The 20,301-nt window shown below is 42.4% G+C and overlaps 1 protein-coding gene across 1 annotated transcript in view; it reads right to left on the reverse strand.

Moving 5' to 3' along the window:
• The window catches only part of LOC141084023 (protein unc-13 homolog B-like), a 261,975-nt gene extending 249,611 nt beyond the window's left edge, over positions 1-12,364 (reverse strand). The window contains exon 1 of the mRNA XM_073568402.1: positions 11,863-12,364. Coding sequence (XP_073424503.1) covers positions 11,863-11,884 — 22 coding nt within the window. The 5' untranslated portion in view covers positions 11,885-12,364. The remainder of the gene's footprint in view (positions 1-11,862) is intronic.
• Positions 12,365-20,301: the final 7,937 nt, after the last annotated feature.

The following is a 20,301-nucleotide window of genomic DNA, read 5'->3' on the forward strand; positions in this document are numbered from 1 at the left end:
GGGGGAGCTGTCTAACGGAATCTCCCCCGACGCTGCCTCTGGACCGCAGCCCCTGCCGTTCCCAAGGAGACTGCACAGGCGGCATGCCTGGCCCAGGTAATCTTTTCCTGAAGGATATCGTGGCTCCATTTGGAACAGGAAACCAAAACTGAGGAGGAAAGGCGGACCGCCCCTTTTATCTTTCCTGTAGGGTTTTATGTTCCAAATGGGGCGGATCCGATACCTCCAGTGGGTGCTGTCGTGGCGAAGGGTAAAAATATGAAAATAACAAACAAGCCATATACTCCCTGATCCGCAGAAATCCACGCGTGTACCACGCCAATCTCCCATGGAGAACAGCAGCATCAGCTGATGCGACCGCTCTCTACGGGGCTCCAGGAATCCAGTGACGGGAGGTAGGTATCCTTCCGCACTGTATTCCTCCGCCACTGTAAAAAAATAGTTCCTGGTCTCACTTTATGGCAAAAGCTGCGTGGGAACTTTCTCACACAGCAATGCCAAAAGTGAGACTAGGGACTATTTTTTTTACAGTGGCGGAGGAATACAGTGCGGAAGGATACCTACCTCCAGTCACTGGATTATTGAATCCCCTAGAGAGCGGTCACATCAGCTGATGCTGCTGTTCTCCACAGGAGATCGTCGTGGGACCCTCGTGGATTTCTGCGGATCAGGAAGTATATGGCTGGTTTGTTATTTTCATATATGACACTGGCTTCGGGATCAAAGTGACAAGTGATGGTGAGTATGTACTCTATGTTATATGTACTGTATGTCTATGTATGTATTGTATGAATGTATTGTATGCAGTATGTATGTACAGTGGGGAAAAAAAGTATTTAGTCAGTCAGCAATAGTGCAAGTTCCACCACTTAAAAAGATGAGAGGCGTCTGTAATTTACATCATAGGTAGACCTCAACTATGGGAGACAAACTGAGAAAAAAAAATACAGAAAATCACATTGTCTGTTTTGTTTTCATTTTATTTGCATATTATGGTGGAAAATAAGTATTTGGTCAGAAACAAGCAATCAAGATTTCTGGCTCTCACAGACCTGTAACTTCTTCTTTAAGAGTCTCCTCTTTCCTCCACTCATTACCTGTAGTAATGGCACCTGTTTAAACTTGTTATCAGTATAAAAAGACACCTGTGCACACCCTCAAACAGTCTGACTCCAAACTCCACTATGGTGAAGACCAAAGAGCTGTCAAAGGACACCAGAAACAAAATTGTAGCCCTGCACCAGGCTGGGAAGACTGAATCTGCAATAGCCAACAAGCTTGGAGTGAAGAAATCAACTGTGGGAGCAATAATTAGAAAATGGAAGACATACAAGGCCACTGATAATCTCCCTCGATCTGGTGCTCCACGCAAAATCCCACCCCGTGGGGTCAGAATGATCACAAGAACGGTGAGCAAAAATCCCAGAACCACGCGGGGGGACCTAGTGAATGAACTGCAGAGAGCTGGGACCAATGTAACAAGGCCTACCATAAGTAACACACTACGCCACCATGGACTCAGATCCTGCAGTGCCAGACGTGTCCCACTGCTTAAGCCTGTACATGTCCCGGCCCGTCTGAAGTTTGCTAGAGAGCATTTGGATGATCCAGAGGAGTTTTGGGTGAATGTCCTATGGTCTGATGAAACCAAACTGGAACTGTTTGGTAGAAACACAACTTGTCGTGTTTGGAGGAAAAAGAATACTGAGTTGCATCCATCAAACACCATACCTACTGTAAAGCATGGTGGTGGAAACATCATGCTTTGGGGCTGTTTCTCTGCAAAGGGGCCAGGACGACTGATCCGGGTACATGAAAGAATGAATGGGGCCATGTATCGTGAGATTTTGAGTGCAAACCTCCTTCCATCAGCAAGGGCATTGAAGATGAAACGTGGCTGGGTCTTTCAACATGACAATGATCCAAAGCACACCGCCAGGGCAACGAAGGAGTGGCTTCGTAAGAAGCATTTCAAGGTCCTGGAGTGGCCTAGCCAGTCTCCAGATCTCAACCCTATAGAAAACCTTTGGAAGGAGTTGAAAGTCCGCGTTGCCAAGCGAAAAGCCAAAAACATCACCGCTCTAGAGGAGATCTGCATGGAGGAATGGGCCAACATACCAACAACAGTGTGTGGCAACCTTGTGAAGACTTACAGAAAACGTTTGACCTCTGTCATTGCCAACAAAGGATATATCACAAAGTATTGAGATGAAATTTTGTTTCTGACCAAATACTTATTTTCCACCATAATATGCAAATAAAATGAAAAAAAACAGACAATGTGATTTTCTGGATTTTTTTTTCTCAGTTTGTCTCCCATAGTTGAGGTCTACCTATGATGTAAATTACAGACGCCTCTCATCTTTTTAAGTGGTGGAACTTGCACTATTGCTGACTGACTAAATACTTTTTTTCCCCACTGTATGTATGTTGTATGTCTGTAGCATGTATGTATGTCTGTAGCATGTATGTATGTTGTATGAATGTAGTATATATGTAGCATGTAGTATGTATGTATGTTGTATGAATGTAGTATATATGTAGCATGTATGTAGTATGTATGTATGTTGTATGAATGTAGTATATATGTAGCAGGTATGTAGTATGTATGTTGTATGAATGTAGTATATATGTAGCATGTATGTAGTATGAAGTATGTATGTATGTTGTATGAATGTAGCATGTATGTTTTATGAATGTAGCATGTATGTAGTACAGTGGGGAAAAAAAGTATTTAGTCAGTCAGCAAGAGTGCAAGTTCCACCACTTAAAAAGATGGGAGGCGTCTGTAATTTACATCATAGGTAGACCTCAACTATGGGAGACAAACTGAGAAAAAAAAATCCAGAAAATCACATTGTCTGTTTTTTTTTTCATTTTATTTGCATATTATGGTGGAAAATAAGTATTTGGTCAGAAACAAAATTTCATCTCAATACTTTGTGATATATCCTTTGTTGGCAATGACAGAGGTCAAACGTTTTCTGTAAGTCTTCACAAGGTTGCCACACACTGTTGTTGGTATGTTGGCCCATTCCTCCATGCAGATCTCCTCTAGAGCAGTGATGTTTTTGGCTTTTCGCTTGGCAACACGGACTTTCAACTCCCTCCAAAGGTTTTCTATAGGGTTGAGATCGGGAGACTGGCTAGGCCACTCCAGGACCTTGAAATGCTTCTTACGAAGCCACTCCTCCGTTGCCCTGGCGGTGTGCTTTGGATCATTGTCATGTTGAAAGACCCAGCCACGTTTCATCTTCAATGCCCTTGCTGATGGAAGGAGGTTTGCACTCAAAATCTCACGATACATGGCCCCATTCATTCTTTCATGTACCCGGATCAGTCGTCCTGGCCCCTTTGCAGAGAAACAGCCCCAAAGCATGATGTTTCTACCACCATGCTTTACAGTAGGTATGATATTTGATGGATGCAACTCAGTATTCTTTTTCCTCCAAACAGTTCCAGTTTGGTTTCATCAGACCATAGGACATTCTCCCAAAACTCCTCTGGATCATCCAAATGCTCTCTAGCAAACTTCAGACGGGCCCGGACATGTACAGGCTTAAGCAGTGGGACATACATACTACATACATGCTACATATATACTACATTCATACAACATACATTCATACTACATACATACTACATACATGCTACATTCATACAACATACATACATACTTCATACTACATACATGCTACATATATACTACATTCATACAACATACATACATACTACATACATGCTACATATATACTACATTCATACAACATACATACATACAGTGGGGCAAAAAAGTATTTAGTCAGTCAGCAATAGTGCAAGTTCCACCACTTAAAAAGATGAGAGGCGTCTGTAATTTACATCATAGGTAGACCTCAACTATGGGAGACAAACTGAGAAAAAAAAATCCAGAAAATCACATTGTCTGTTTTTTTTTCCCTTTTATTTGCATATTATGGTGGAAAATAAGTATTTGGTCAGAAACAAGCAATCAAGATTTCTGGCTCTCACAGACCTGTAACTTCTTCTTTAAGAGTCTCCTCTTTCCTCCACTCATTACCTGTAGTAATGGCACCTGTTTAAACTTGTTATCAGTATAAAAAGACACCTGTGCACACCCTCAAACAGTCTGACTCCAAACTCCACTATGGTGAAGACCAAAGAGCTGTCAAAGGACACCAGAAACAAAATTGTAGCCCTGCACCAGGCTGGGAAGACTGAATCTGCAATAGCCAACCAGCTTGGAGTGAAGAAATCAACTGTGGGAGCAATAATTAGAAAATGGAAGACATACAAGGCCACTGATAATCTCCCTCGATCTGGTGCTCCACGCAAAATCCCACCCCGTGGGGTCAGAATGATCACAAGAACGGTGAGCAAAAATCCCAGAACCACGCGGGGGGACCTAGTGAATGAACTGCAGAGAGCTGGGACCAATGTAACAAGGCCTACCATAAGTAACACACTACGCCACCATGGACTCAGATCCTGCAGTGCCAGATGTGTCCCACTGCTTAAGCCTGTACATGTCCAGGTCCGTCTGAAGCTTGCTAGAGAGCATTTGGATGATCCAGAGGAGTTTTGGGAGAATGTCCTATGGTCTGATGAAACCAAACTGGAACTATTTGGTAGAAACACAACTTGTCGTGTTTGGAGGAAAAAGAATACTGAGTTGCATCCATCAAACACCATACCTATTGTAAAGCATGGTGGTGGAAACATCATGCTTTGGGGCTGTTTCTCTGCAAAGGGGCCAGGACGACTGATCCGGGTACATGAAAGAATGAATGGGGCCATGTATCGTGAGATTTTGAGTGCAAACCTCCTTCCATCAGCAAGGGCATTGAAGATGAAACGTGGCTGGGTCTTTCAACATGACAATGATCCAAAGCACACCGCCAGGGCAATGGAGTGGCTTCGTAAGAAGCATTTCAAGGTCCTGGAGTGGCCTAGCCAGTCTCCCGATCTCAACCCTATAGAAAACCTTTGGAGGGAGTTGAAAGTCCGTGTTGCCAAGCGAAAAGCCAAAAACATCACTGCTCTAGAGGAGATCTGCATGGAGTAATTGGCCAACATACCAACATCAGTGTGTGGCAACCTTGTGAAGACTTACAGAAAACATTTGACCTCTGTCATTGCCAACAAAGGATATATCACAAAGTATTGAGATGAAATTTTGTTTCTGACCAAATACTTATTTTCCACCATAATATGCAAATAAAATGAAAAAAAAACAGACAATGTGATTTTCTGGATTTTTTTTTCTCAGTTTGTCTCCCATAGTTGAGGTCTACCTATGATGTAAATTACAGACGCCTCTCATCTTTTTAAGTGGTGGAACTTGCACTATTGCTGACTAACTAAATACTTTTTTTCCCCACTGTATGAATGTAGCATGCACGTATGTATGTTGTATGAATGTAGCATGCACGTATGTATGTTGTATGAATGTAGCATGCACGTATGTATGTTGTATGAATGTAGCATGCACGTATGTATGTTGTATGAATGTAGCATGCACGTATGTATGTTGTATGAATGTAGCATGCACGTATGTATGTATGTTGTATGAATGTAGCATGCACGTATGTATGTATGTTGTATGAATGTAGCATGCACGTATGTATGTATGTTGTATGAATGTAGCATGCACGTATGTATGTATGTTGTATGAATGTAGCATGCACGTATGTATGTATGTTGTATGAATGTAGCATGCACGTATGTATGTATGTTGTATGAATGTAGCATGCACGTATGTATGTATGTTGTATGAATGTAGCATGCACGTATGTATGTATGTTGTATGAATGTAGCATGCACGTATGTATGTATGTTGTATGAATGTAGCATGCACGTATGTATGTATGTTGTATGAATGTAGCATGCACGTATGTATGTATGTTGTATGAATGTAGCATGCACGTGTGTATGTATGTTGTATGAATGTAGCATGCACGTGTGTATGTATGTTGTATGAATGTAGCATGCACGTATGTATGTATGTTGTATGAATGTAGCATGCACGTATGTATGTATGTTGTATGAATGTAGCATGCACGTATGTATGTATGTTGTATGAATGTAGCATGCACGTATGTATGTATGTTGTATGAATGTAGCATGCACGTATGTATGTATGTTGTATGAATGTAGCATGCACGTATGTATGTATGTTGTATGAATGTAGCATGCACGTATGTATGTATGTTGTATGAATGTAGCATGCACGTATGTATGTATGTTGTATGAATGTAGCATGCACGTAGTATGTATGTTGTATGAATGTAGCATGCACGTAGTATGTATGTATGTTGTATGAATGTAACATGCATGTAGTATGTATGTAGTATGAATGTAGTATAGATGTAGTATGTATGCATGTTGTATGAATGTAGTATATATGTAGCATGTATGTAGTATGTATGCATGTTGTATGAATGTAGTATATATGTAGCATGTATGTAGTATGTTGTATGAATGTAGTATATATGTAGTATGTATGTATGTAGCATGTATGTAGTATATATGTATGTTGTATGAATATAGTATATATGTAGCATGTATGTAGTATATATGTATGTTGTATGAATGTAGTATATATGTTGTATGAATGTAGCATATATGAAGTATGTAGTATGTATGTATGTTGTATGAATGTAGCATGCACGTAGTATGTATGTTGTATGAATGTAGCATGCACGTAGTATGTATGTATGTTGTATGAATGTAGCATGCACGTAGTATGTATGTTGTATGAATGTAGCATGCACGTAGTATGTATGTATGTTGTATGAATGTAGCATGCATGTAATATGTATGTATGTTGTATGAATGTAGCATGCATGTAGTATCTATGTTGTATGAATGTAGTATATATGTAGCATGTATGTAGTATGAATGTAGTATATATGTAGCATGTATGTAGTATTATGTATGTTGTATGAATGTAGTATATGTAGCATGTATGTAGTATGAAGTATGTATGTTGTATGAATGTAGCATGTATGTTGTATGTATAGAGTATGAATGTAGTATGTATGTAGTTTCTATGCATGTTGTATGAATGTAGTATATATGTAGCATGTATGCATGTTGTATGAATGTAGTATATATGTAGCATGTATGCATGTTGTATGAATGTAGTATATATGTAGTATGAATGTATGTTGTATGAATGTAGTACATATGTAGCATGTATGTAGTATGTATGTTGCATGAATGTAGTATACATGTAGTATGTATGTTGTATGAATGTAGTATATATGTATGTTGTATGAATGTAGTATATATGTATGTTGTATGTACGTAGTATGTATGTTGTATGTATGTATGTTGCATGAATGTAGCATGTACGTAGTATGTATGTATGTTGCATGAATGTAGCATGTACGTAGTATGTATGTTGCATGAATGTAGCATGTACGTAGTATGTATGTTGCATGAATGTAGCATGTATGTATGTATGTTGCATGAATGTAGCATGTACGTAGTATGTATGTATGTTGCATGAATGTAGCATGTACGTAGTATGTATTTATGTTGCATGAATGTAGCATGTACGTAGTATGTATTTATGTTGCATGAATGTAGCATGTACTTAGTATGTATGTATGTAGTATGAATGTAGCATGTACGTAGTATGTATGTATGTAGTATGAATGTAGCATGTACGTAGTATGTATGTAGTATGAATGTAGCATGTACGTAGTATGTATGTAGTATGAATGTAGCATGTACGTAGTATGTAGTATGAATGTAGCATGTACGTAGTATGTATGTAGTATGAATGTAGCATGTACGTAGTATGTATGTAGTATGAATGTAGCATGTACGTAGTATGTATGTAGTATGAATGTAGCATGTACGTAGTATGTATGTATGTAGTATGAATGTAGCATGTATGTAGTATGTATGTAGTATGAATGTAGCATGTACGTATGTATGTAGTATGAATGTAGCATGTACGTAGTATGTATGTATGTAGTATGAATGTAGCATGTACATAGTATGTATGTAGTATGAATGTAGCATGTACATAGTATGTATGTAGTATGAATGTAGCATGTACATAGTATGTATGTAGTATGAATGTAGCATGTACATAGTATGTATGTAGTATGAATGTAGCATGTACATAGTATGTATGTAGTATGAATGTAGCATGTACATAGTATGTATGTAGTATGAATGTAGCATGTACATAGTATGAATGTAGTATGAATGTAGCATGTACATAGTATGAATGTAGCATGTACGTAGTATGTATGTTGTATGAATGTAGCATGTACGTAGTATGTATGTTGTATGAATGTAGCATGTACGTATGTATGTATGTTGTATGAATGTAGCATGTACGTAGTATGTATGTATGTTGTATGAATGTAGCATGTACGTAGTGTGTATGTATGTAGTATGAATGTAGCATGTACGTAGTATGTATGTAGTATGAATGTAGCATGTACGTAGTATGTATGTTGTATGAATGTAGCATGTACGTAGTATGTATGTTGTATGAATGTAGCATGTACGTAGTATGTATGTATGTTGTATGAATGTAGCATGTACGTAGTATGTATGTATGTTGTATGAATGTAGCATGTACGTAGTATGTATGTATGTTGTATGAATGTATGTATGTTGTATGAATGTAGCATGTATTTAGTATGTATGTTGTATGAATGTAGCATGTACGTAGTATGTATGTATGTTGTATGAATGTAGCATGTACGTAGTATGTATGTATGTTGTATGAATGTAGCATGTACGTAGCATGTACAGTATGTATGTTGTATGAATGTAGCATGCATGTATGTTGTATGAATGTAGTATATATGTAGCATGTATGTAGTATGTATGTAGTATGAATGTAGTATATATGTAGCATGTAGTATGTATGTTGTATGAATGTAGTATATATGTAGCATGTACGTAGTATTATGTATGTTGTATGAATGTAGCATGTACGTAGTATGTATGTATGTTGTATGAATGTAGCATGTACGTAGTATGTATGTTGTATGAATGTAGCATGTACGTAGTATGTATGTATGTAGTATGAATGTAGCATGTACGTAGTATGTATGTATGTAGTATGAATGTAGCATGTACGTAGTATGTATGTATGTAGTATGAATGTAGCATGTACGTAGTATGTATGTAGTATGAATGTAGCATGTACGTAGTATGTATGTTGAATGAATGTAGCATGTACGTAGTATGTATGTAGTATGAATGTAGCATGTACGTAGTATGTATGTTGTATGAATGTAGCATGTACGTAGTATGTATGTATGTTGTATGTATGTATGTTGTATGAATGTAGCATGTACGTAGTATGTATGTTGTATGAATGTAGCATGTACGTAGTATGTATGTATGTTGTATGAATGTAGCATGTACGTAGTATGTATGTATGTTGTATGAATGTAGCATGTACGTAGCATGTACAGTATGTATGTTGTATGAATGTAGCATGCATGTATGTTGTATGAATGTAGTATATATGTAGCATGTATGTAGTATGTATGTAGTATGAATGTAGTATATATGTAGCATGTAGTATGTATGTATGTTGTATGAATGTAGTATATATGTAGCATGTACGTAGTATTATGTATGTTGTATGAATGTAGCATGTACGTAGTATGTATGTATGTTGTATGAATGTAGCATGTACGTAGTATGTATGTATGTAGTATGAATGTAGCATGTACGTAGTATGTATGTATGTAGTATGAATGTAGCATGTACGTAGTATGTATGTATGTAGTATGAATGTAGCATGTACGTAGTATGTATGTAGTATGAATGTAGCATGTACGTAGTATGTATGTAGTATGAATGTAGCATGTACGTAGTATGTATGTTGTATGAATGTAGCATGTACGTAGTATGTATGTAGTATGAATGTAGCATGTACGTAGTATGTATGTTGTATGAATGTAGCATGTACGTAGTATGTATGTATGTTGTATGTATGTATGTTGTATGAATGTAGCATGTACGTAGTATGTATGTTGTATGAATGTAGCATGTACGTAGTATGTATGTATGTTGTATGAATGTAGCATGTACGTAGTATGTATGTATGTTGTATGAATGTAGCATGTACGTAGCATGTACAGTATGTATGTTGTATGAATGTAGCATGCATGTATGTTGTATGAATGTAGTATATATGTAGCATGTATGTAGTATGTATGTAGTATGAATGTAGTATATATGTAGCATGTAGTATGTATGTATGTTGTATGAATGTAGTATATATGTAGCATGTATGTAGTATTATGTATGTTGTATGAATGTAGTATATATATAGCATGTAAGTAGTATGTATGTAGTATGAATGTAGTATATATGTAGCATGTATGTAGTATGTATGTTGCATGAATGTAGTATATATGTAGCATGTATGTAGTATGTATGTATGTTGTATGAATGTAGTATATATGTAGTATGTATGTATGTTGTATGAATGTAGTATATATGTAGCATGTATGTAGTATGTATGTATGTTGTAAGAATGTAGTATGTATGTTGTATGAATGTAGTATGAATGTAGTATATATGTATGCTGTATGAATGTAGTATATATGTAGCATGTATGTACTATGTATGCATGTTGTATGAATGTAGTATATATGAAGTATGTATGTAGTATGGTTTTTTTTTTACATTCAACACATTAGCCGGATGATGGGACTACTACTGTCCCATCATTGGCTAATGTGTCAATCACTGTCATTGTAGCAGGCATTGCCCGATGGGACTTGTAGCCCATCGTACGATGCCTGCACACACACACAAGACCCCAGGTAGGCCCGCACAGACCACCGACAGCCGGCACAGACCACCGACAGGCTTGTACAGACCACCGGCAGCCGGCACAGGCCGTCAAGAGGCCCGTACAGACCACCGGCAGCCGGCACAGGCCGTCAAGAGGCCCGTACAGACCACCGGCAGCCGGCACAGGCCGCGCATCATGATGACATCATTTCAGCAGCCAATCACAGCCACAACACTGGCTCATTGCATTATGGGGACTTCCGATTCCGGTATCCGGTATTGAAAAAATATCGGTACTCGGTATCCCGATACAGCGAATATCGGCCGATACACGATATTTGCAGTATCAGAATGCTCAACACTAATCATTGCCTTGTGCTGCCTGATATATCAATAATAACTTATATCACAGCAGTGGTAGTGAAGTAATCATGGTAGAGATGGAATCATTTCATCCATTTCTCCATGCATGGCAGAAAATTAACCTGGTGCAGTCTCGACTGGTGTGCAAATAAATATTACGAAATACTAGTCTTGTCACATATGTCAGGAAATAATTCTGGTAAGTGGTAAATACACTGAATATATATCCATAGGGTATGGACAAGGGATATGACAAAATAATACCATGCTTTTAAAATCAAAGTTAAAGGGGAATCCTCAAGTTTGGAAGTTATCACAAGGGAAAGCTGGTTGGACCCCAGAGATAGCCGGTTGGACGCCAGAGATAGCCAATTGGACCCCAGCGATCGGGAAGTTACCCCTATCCCATGGATAAGGTATATATAACGCCGAAGCTGAGAGTACATGTAACTGTATACAGACGACAGTGTCCCAGCCATAAGGTGGCACAACGTAGGAAACTAGTGTCTTGCTTACAAACATTAATGTAAAATACTAATCAACATCTGCCATGTGAGGTTGGGGACACCAGAAACTTTCTGCCTGTCATAGACAAGCTGTGTGTGGAGACTGCATTCACCATAATGCATGTGACAAGCAGAGCTGATTTATGAGCCATAATCTGCCCCTTCCACATAAGTTCAGTCATCCTCTGCAGCACAGCCATGTTACCTTTCACACAGAGGAGCACCATGTCCCTGGGTCAGCTCTCCTCAGTCAGCCCTTCTCCCTCCCGTCCTCTCTCTCTGGAGTGCTTGCTCCACTCTGTCAGTGCCGGCAATGAGGGCTGCACAGCTGGAAGCACTGCCGTCTCCTCCCCGCCCACTGGATCAATACTGCCCCGGAGCCGGCCCACAGAGTAAACATGCATTACATATGTGACTGATGGTGCCTGTGCTGACATACAGAGGGAAGCAGCACCATGTCTGGAGCTGAGAGATTCTGAAGGCAAAGTGCAGGACACTTCACACCCACAGACTCACCCTCGGTAGAGGAAATCCTAGGCAGAGCCATAACTTCCCCACAGGAAGAGTGGACATGTCTGGTATGAGGTGAAGACTGTGGAGCTTGTGTGGCTGAAGAGCCAGGGGGCCCACGATGACAATTGCCGCGTGACAATGCCGTGCAGTTATGGTGTGGGTGGAACTAATGAGAAATTTTAGTCACAATCTTTGTCATTTTTCCCCTCTAAGGGACGGGATACTACGTCTAAGCGATCAGCAGCACTCTGGGGGGGCGCCGCTGATCACGGCCGGGTGTCAGCTAATTATCACAGCTGACACCCGGCACTATGTGTCAGGAGCGGTCACGGACCGCCCCGGCACGTTAACCCCTGGCACACTGCAATCAAACATGATCACAATGTACCGGGGGGATTAGGGAAGCATTGGCAGGGAGGGGGCTCCCTGCGTGCTTCTCTGTGACCCCCGGAGCAGCACAATGTGCTGCGCTGTGCCGAGGGTCTCCTTCCCTGCAGGAGGTGGCTTCCTCAGTGCCTGCAGAGAGCAGGGCTGAGACAGCCTGCAGCATCACCTGTCAGATCGCTGATCTAACAGAGTACTGTGCAAACTGTCAGACCAGCGACCTGACACATTACAGTAATGCCCCCCCGGGAACAATAAAATAAAGTAAAAAAAATAAATATGTTGTCACTAGAGTTGAGCGAAACGGGTCGGTCAATTTCATAAGTCGCCGACTTTCGCTGAAGTCGGGTTTCATGAAACGAAACCCGACCATAGCGTGAGGTCGGCCACCAGAGCACCAAAGTCGTGTTTCAAATGATGCTTCCAGCGCCCTTTTTCAGCCAAAGATGGAGGACGCACACTGTGGGCAACGCGATGATATGGGCAGCGGTCACCACCATCTTTGAGAAGGGCATGCAAGTGATTGGCTTGCTTTGTGTGGCGTCACAGGGGCTATAAAAGGGCGTGCACGCCGACCGCCATCTTCTGCCAATCATAGCCTAGGGATGTCCGGAACACCGCACTGCACTTGCTCACTGAGCCAGTGCGCGTGTCCTGAGTACAAAAACAGTGCTCAAAGATACCTGTGGAGCAGGCAGCAGCGGTGACAATGCATGCTCCAGGACCCGAAGCACGTGATTGCTGGGGGCGTGGCCTAAGCTCCACAGAGCTAGGAGCTGCAGGGAAACTCCTAGAAAGGTAACTACAGGGCAATGTTACCAAGGGGCATAGACAGAGACAGAAACCAGATCAAGCCGGGTCAAAGCACGAGATAGCAGGACAGTAGAAAAGGGTTAGACAGAGCAAATAGTCAGGACGTAGTAATAGATCAGAAAACCAGAACGGGCAATGGACGGTACAATAGGGACAAACTGCAACAGAGTAATAATAGCCAAGCCAGGAGGTCAGAACACAATAGTACCAAAACGAGAGAGGGAGTACAGAGTGAGGAAACAGTCCGGGTCATACACGGGAATCAATCAAGCAATGCAGAATACACGCACACCAGGGGGGTGGGTCAGACATACAGCCAGAATAACAGTATAGCTGACAGAGAATGCTAGTCTGGAGTAAGTATAAATACCCCTCCCAGATCCGAAGAGAGGCCGGCAAAAGTTAACCCTGTGAGAACAGGACATTAACCATGTCCTAACCATGACAGTACCCCCCTCTTAATGGGGGGCCACTGGACCCCCAGGTTTCTCAGGGTATCTGGCATGAAAAGCCCACACCAGTCAATCAGCGTGCACCGAACTGGCCGGAACCCATGACCGATCCTCCACGGAATATCCCTTCCAATGAATAAGGTACTGAAGTCTCCGGCGCACCCACTGTGAATCAATGATGCGCTCTACCTCGTACTCCAGTTGACCCTCTACCAACACTGGTGGAGACACAGATGAGGGATCTTCTCTAACTGTCCCCACAGGTTTTAATAGGGACCTGTGGAAGATGTTAGATATTTTGAAGGAGGTTGGCAACTGTAATCTGTATGTCACGGGGTTGATCACCTCTACAATCTTGCATGGGCCAATAAATTTTGGGCCCAACTTCGTAGAGGGTATTTTAAGTTTGATGTTACGGGTGGACAACCAGACTTTTTCCCCCACTGTTAACGCAGGACCCAACCCCCTCCTCCTGGCCACAAAATGTTTATACTTCTTTTGGGCTTTGGAGATGTTCCCCTGCACCTCCCTCCAGATGGTTTTTAACTGTTGTACCATCCCCTCGGCACCAGGGCAATCCGAATCCATACCGGAAAATTCCCCAAACTGCAGAACGAACCCATAATTGACCTGAAAGGGAGACTTTCCGGTAGACTGATTAATACGACAGTTGAATGCAAATTCTGCCATGGGCAATACCTCACGCCAGTCTTCCTGTCTGGAGGAGGCCAGGCATCTCAGAATCTGCTCCAACGACTGGTTGGTGCGTTCAGTCTGTCCATTGGATTCCGGGTGATAGGCAGAGGAGAATGACAACGTGACCCCAAACTTCATACAAAACGCTTCCAAAACCTGGCCACAAATTGCGCACCCCTGTCCGACATGCAATCGAACAATGTGCTGTATAAACAAGCAGGCCAAGGTTTCAGCAGATGGTAACGCAGGTAATGGCACAAAGTGAGCTAGCTTAGAAAATCTATCAACTACTACCCATACCACTGAGTTGCCCTTGGAAGATGGAAGATTAGTGATAAAGTCCATGGACAGGTGTGTCCATGGTTTATCCGGACTTGGCAAAGGCACCAATTCTCCGGCCGGCTGGACCTGAGAGCTTTTAGAGCGCGCGCGCACCCCACAAGAATTTACAAACCTTTTTATATCAGTACCCATAGAGGGCTACCAAAAAACCCCTAGCTACTGCCCCCTGGGTAGCTGCAATAACAGGGTGTGCACTTAACACAGAATCATGAAATTCTTAAAGGAGTGTGAGACGGATTTGTTCGGGTACAAGCAATTTACCTGGGGGGTTTATTTCTGGGAGCTTGTGCTTCCAGAATCTCTCTCTGTAACTCAGAGGAGATTTCAGCTACAACTACTCCCGGTTGAAGAATGGAGGAAGGAGGTTCTGGAGGGGACACAGAATCAAAACTTCGGGATAAGGCATCTGCCTTTACATTTTTAGACCCTGGTAGGAACGTGATGGTAAAATGAAATCGAGAAAAAAAAAGTGCCCACCAAGCCTGTCTGGGGGTCAATCTCTTAGCAGACTCAATATAGGCCAGGTTTTTATGATCAGTGATGACTGTAATGGGATGAGCGGCCCCCTCCAAAAAATGCCTCCATTCTTCGAAGGCCAATTTAACCGCTAACAATTCCGTTACTGACATCATAGTTTCTCTCGGCCGAAGAGAACTTCTTAGAGAAAAAGGCACAGGGTTTGAGGTTAGTCAGGGTAGAGGGGCCCTGTGACAATACTGCCCCCACCCCCACCTCCGAAGCGTCGACCTCGACGATAAAAGGTCTTGACGAATCGGGTTGTACCAACACAGGGGCTGTGGTAAAACACTTCTTTAGTGTAAGGAAGGAATTTTTTGCGGCCAAGGACCAATTTTTTACATCTGCCCCTTTAAGAGTGAGGTCCGTCAAGGGTTTCACCAGCTGCGAGAACCCTTTAATGAACTTCCTATAATAATTAGCGAAGCCTAGAAATCGCTGCCATCCCTTCAGGTCATGAGGCTGCACCCAATCGGTAATGGCCTGAACCTTCCCTGGATTCATGCGGAATCCCTCCCCGAATAAAATTACACCCAAAAAAGACAGTTCTTGCATAAAAAATGAGCACTTCTCCAGCTTAGCATACAAATGGTTCTCCCGGAGTCACATAAGAACCGTACGTAAATGGTGTAAGTGTGACTGACTGTCCTCAGAGTATATCAAGATGTCATCCAAGTAGATGACTACATAATGCCCAATCAAGTCAGAAAAAACAACATTAATGAAGTTCTGTAAAACAGCAGGAGCATTAGTGAGGCCGAAGGGCATAGCCAGGTTTTCAAACAGCCCCTCAGTTATCAGGAACGCTGTTTTCCATTCGTCCCCCTCTCGGATCCTTATAAGGTTATAAGCCCCTCGTAGATCGAGCTTAGAAAACCATTTGGCCCCCGTGAGTTGGTTGCATAGATCAGGAATCAACGGGAGAGAGTACGTGTTCTTAACAGTAATTTTGTTCAGTTCCCGAAAGTCGAGGCATGGTCGCAACCAACCATCTTTTTTCTTTACAAAGAAAAACCCCGCTGCAACGGGTGAGACCAAGGGCCGAATAAGCCCCTTGCGAAGGCTCTCTTTGATGTATTCTTTCATAGCTTGGTGCTCAGGCTTGGACAAATTAAACAAACGAGCCTTGGGTAATTTGGCTCTAGGTACTAAATCGATAGCACAATCAAATGGTCTATGTGGTGGGAGCGCCTCAGCCTCACTTTTGGAAAATACATCGTCAAAGTCTCTCAGGTACTCCAGAATACCCTCCAGACCGACAGACGACACAGATACAGATCTTATCGGATTGACAAAAGGAACCGGGTTACAACACAGACCATTATCATTACATCCCCATCGGATGATCTCCCCCTTCACCCAATCAATGAGAGGATTGTAGCGTTGCAACCAGGGAATCCCCAATACCAGTCCTGCAGGCAGATTATTCATAATAAAGCAACTTAGTTTCTCCACATGAGTGGAACCCATTTTCATAGAAAAAACTTCATACATAAAGCAAATTCCATCCCGGGTAAGGGGATAAATCAACAGCCACAATTTTAACAGGGTCTTTTAACCTGACTGTCCCTATCTTATTAAGAGTCACAACTTGGGCATCAATCAGATTAATGGAGGAACCACAGTCAACAAAGGTGGTAGTCATAACAGGACCGCCAGCAAGTTCAAATTCAACCTGGAGCACCATCTTTGTACATGAGAAAAAATGTACCTGAGAGTCTGGACAACCTCCTCGATTGTTGCCCAGACTCAGTTGTTTCTCTGATGGTTTCTCTGAAGAAGGGCAAGAGGGACAATTCCTTTTCCAATGTCCAGAGGCTCCACAGTAAAAGCATAGTAGGTTGTCTCTACGGTGCCTTCTCTCTTTCTCCTTAACCGAGACTGACCCAACCACCATGGGCTCAGATACAGGTGCAGTGTCACACAATTTGGGGTACAAGGGAGACTCTTGTTGCATCATTCCTCTAGCACGGAGTCTCCGGTCCATGCGGACTGCCTGCATCATGGCATCCTCCAGGGTATCAGGGGGAGGATGTAATTCCATAGCGTCCTGCAGACGGTCAGACAGGCCCCTGCGGAACAACCCTCTCAGGGCGGCGTCATTCCAGGATACTTCGCCGGTCCAATGTCTGAACTCTGAGCAGAACCATTCAGCAGAGTGCCTCCCCCGTGTCACACTCATCACCATATCCTCTGTCAGACGCACTCTATCAAGCTCATCATAAATGTGCCCGAGAGCCTCAAAGAACAAATTCACAGACATACGTTCAGGAGCAGAGGAAGAGAGAAAGCCCATGCCTGTGGAGCACCCCGAAGTAGAGAAATGATGACCCCACCCTCTGGAACTCATCCCCGGAGGAGCGGGGCCTCAGAGAAAAAAAAAGCTTGCATCCTTCTCTGAATGACCTGAACTCCCTTTTATACCCTGAGAAAGGGTCTGGCAGTTTGACTGGAGATTCGGGGGATGCCAATGACACATCTCTATCCCCAGCACTAGAAGCCCCTGCAGTGACAGCCCCCTGCACAGTATCCACCAACTGTTGCTGGGTATGAGCCATTGTGCGCTGTTCCACATTAAGTTTGTGGAACATTTGGGTCAGGTGCTTGACCTGATCAGCCAAAGCTTGTAAGGGATCCATGAGGATAACACACTTTTTTTTTTTCTTCAGAGAAAAAAAAAACTGAAATGGTCAGCTATAATGTCAGGAACACTGCACTTCACTTACTCACTGAGCCAGTGCGCGTGTCCTGAGTACAAAAACAGTGCTCAAAGATACCTGTGGAGCAGGCTGCAGCGGTGACGATGCATGCTCCAGGACCTGAACCATGTGACTGCTGGGGGTGTGGCCTAAGCTCCACAGAGCTAGGAGCTGCAGGGAAACTCCTAGAAAGGTAACTACAAGACAAGGGGCATAGACAGAGACAGAAACCAGATCAAGCCGGGTCAAAGCACGAGATAGCAGGACAGTACCAAAGGGTTAGACAGAGCGAATAGTCAGGATTAGTGTTGAGCGATACCAGCCGATATTGAGAATTATCGGATCGGATTGGATCGGCCGATATCCAAAAAATATCGGGTATCGCCGATTCCGATACCGGAAGTCCCATTCAAGTCAATGGGACAGAAATATCGGAATTAAAAAAAAAAACCTTTCTTTCCTTGTAGGTTAATTCTACATGAAGAAAAATAACTAAGAATAATGTAGAATGTATTGGGGGAGGTGGAGGAGACATTAAAGGCATAGAGGTTTAGCCCAATCAAATGGAATAGCAGGAATAATTTTTTTTTTTTAAAAGACGTTCGGAGTTACAAAGATATTGACAATGTTAACCTTTTTTATATTTTGTCAGATATGTATGTTTCAATATTTCCATGCTCTTCACCTTCTTTTTTACTTCTCCCACACTTTCTCCTTCATGATCCTCAGCAGAAGCAGCAGCAGCATCTTTTTCATCAACAACTTCTTCACCTTATTCATCTTCTTCTTCACCTTCCTCCTATTATTTTTTTTGTACATTATTCATATTCTTCTTATTCAACGATTATTCTTCTTCATATTCTACTTCTTCATCTTCGTCCTATTTTTCTTCTTCATCATATTCTTATTTGTGACAGGCATTCCTGTTGTTGTTATCTATAAAAGTTTGAAGATTACACCTTCCGTTCTGCTTGTCACAAACGATTTACAACAGAATTTGTCCGCGTTCAGTTTGGCCTGCAGCAGCAGGCATTTTCCAGGGGCACCACGAGGAGGAACGGACTCACCCCCATACACTGCTTAGTCTTCTTCTGCTTATAATTTAGATAATATCTTTTGCTCTGATTTTTAGTCTTAGGCCGGGGTCACACTAACCGACGCAAAATACGGTCAGTATTTTACATGTGTAATACTACGGATGAATGGCCCCTAAACAGTGCTCCGTATGTCATCCGTAATCAAGGTGTGGTCGTGTATTTTGCGCATATAAGCATCCGTATGTAATCCGTATGGCATCCGTATGGCGAGATTTTCTCGCAGGCTTGCAAAATGGACATATAATGGAGCCCTATGACAGGTTTTATAACACAAACCAAAGAATAGATATAGACACATAGAATGCATATATATATATCTACATATATGTATTCTATGTGTATATATCTATTCTTTCGTTTCTTTATTAAAACTGTCAGGGTGAGTTTATTGTATAGTGCACTGAATTGCCGGCTTTGCTAAAAGACACCGGGTGCGCATTTCTCGCAAGTCACATGTGTGGTCCGTGTGTAATCCGTATTTTTTGTGCACCCATAGACTTGCATTGGCATACTACAGCCGTAGTATGCTGACAATCTCAGCATGCTGCGATTGGCACGGACTGTAGAATACGGATGAGAAATATACGGCTGGTGCGAGGGACCCCATAGAGAATCATTGGTCCGTGTCTAATGCATGCTTTTAGCGCCTCTCACTCGGCCGTATTCCTCGCCAGTGTGACCCCGGCCTTATGCTTAATATTCTTCTGCTTTTGGTTCTTCTGCAGGCACCTAGGCCAAAGGCACTGCCGAGAACCAGCTGACGGTGCTGGAACCTAGATGGGTAGCAGAAGCTACAAGAGTCAATGGAGCTACCGAGAACCAGCTGACGGTGCTGGAACCCAGAGTGGCAGCTGAAAGAACAAGAGCCAATGGGACAACCGTGGACCAGCTGCCGGTGCTGGAACACGGTTACTAAGCAGGAGGTACCTGTGCTAGAAAGCACTACCAAGGACAGCAGACGTTGCTGGAACTCGGATACCGAGAAGGAGGCACCTAGGCCAAAGGCACTGCCGAGAACCAGCTGACGGTGCTGGAACCCGGATGGGTAGCAGAAGCTACAAGAGTCAATGGAACTACCGACAACCAGCTGACGGTGCTGGAACCCAGAGTGGCAGCTGAAGGAACAAGAGCC

The sequence above is a fragment of the Dendrobates tinctorius genome, unplaced genomic scaffold, assembly GCF_039654945.1.
Source record: "Dendrobates tinctorius isolate UK_male_01 unplaced genomic scaffold, ASM3965494v1 ptg000022l, whole genome shotgun sequence".
Lineage (NCBI taxonomy): Eukaryota > Metazoa > Chordata > Amphibia > Anura > Dendrobatidae > Dendrobates > Dendrobates tinctorius.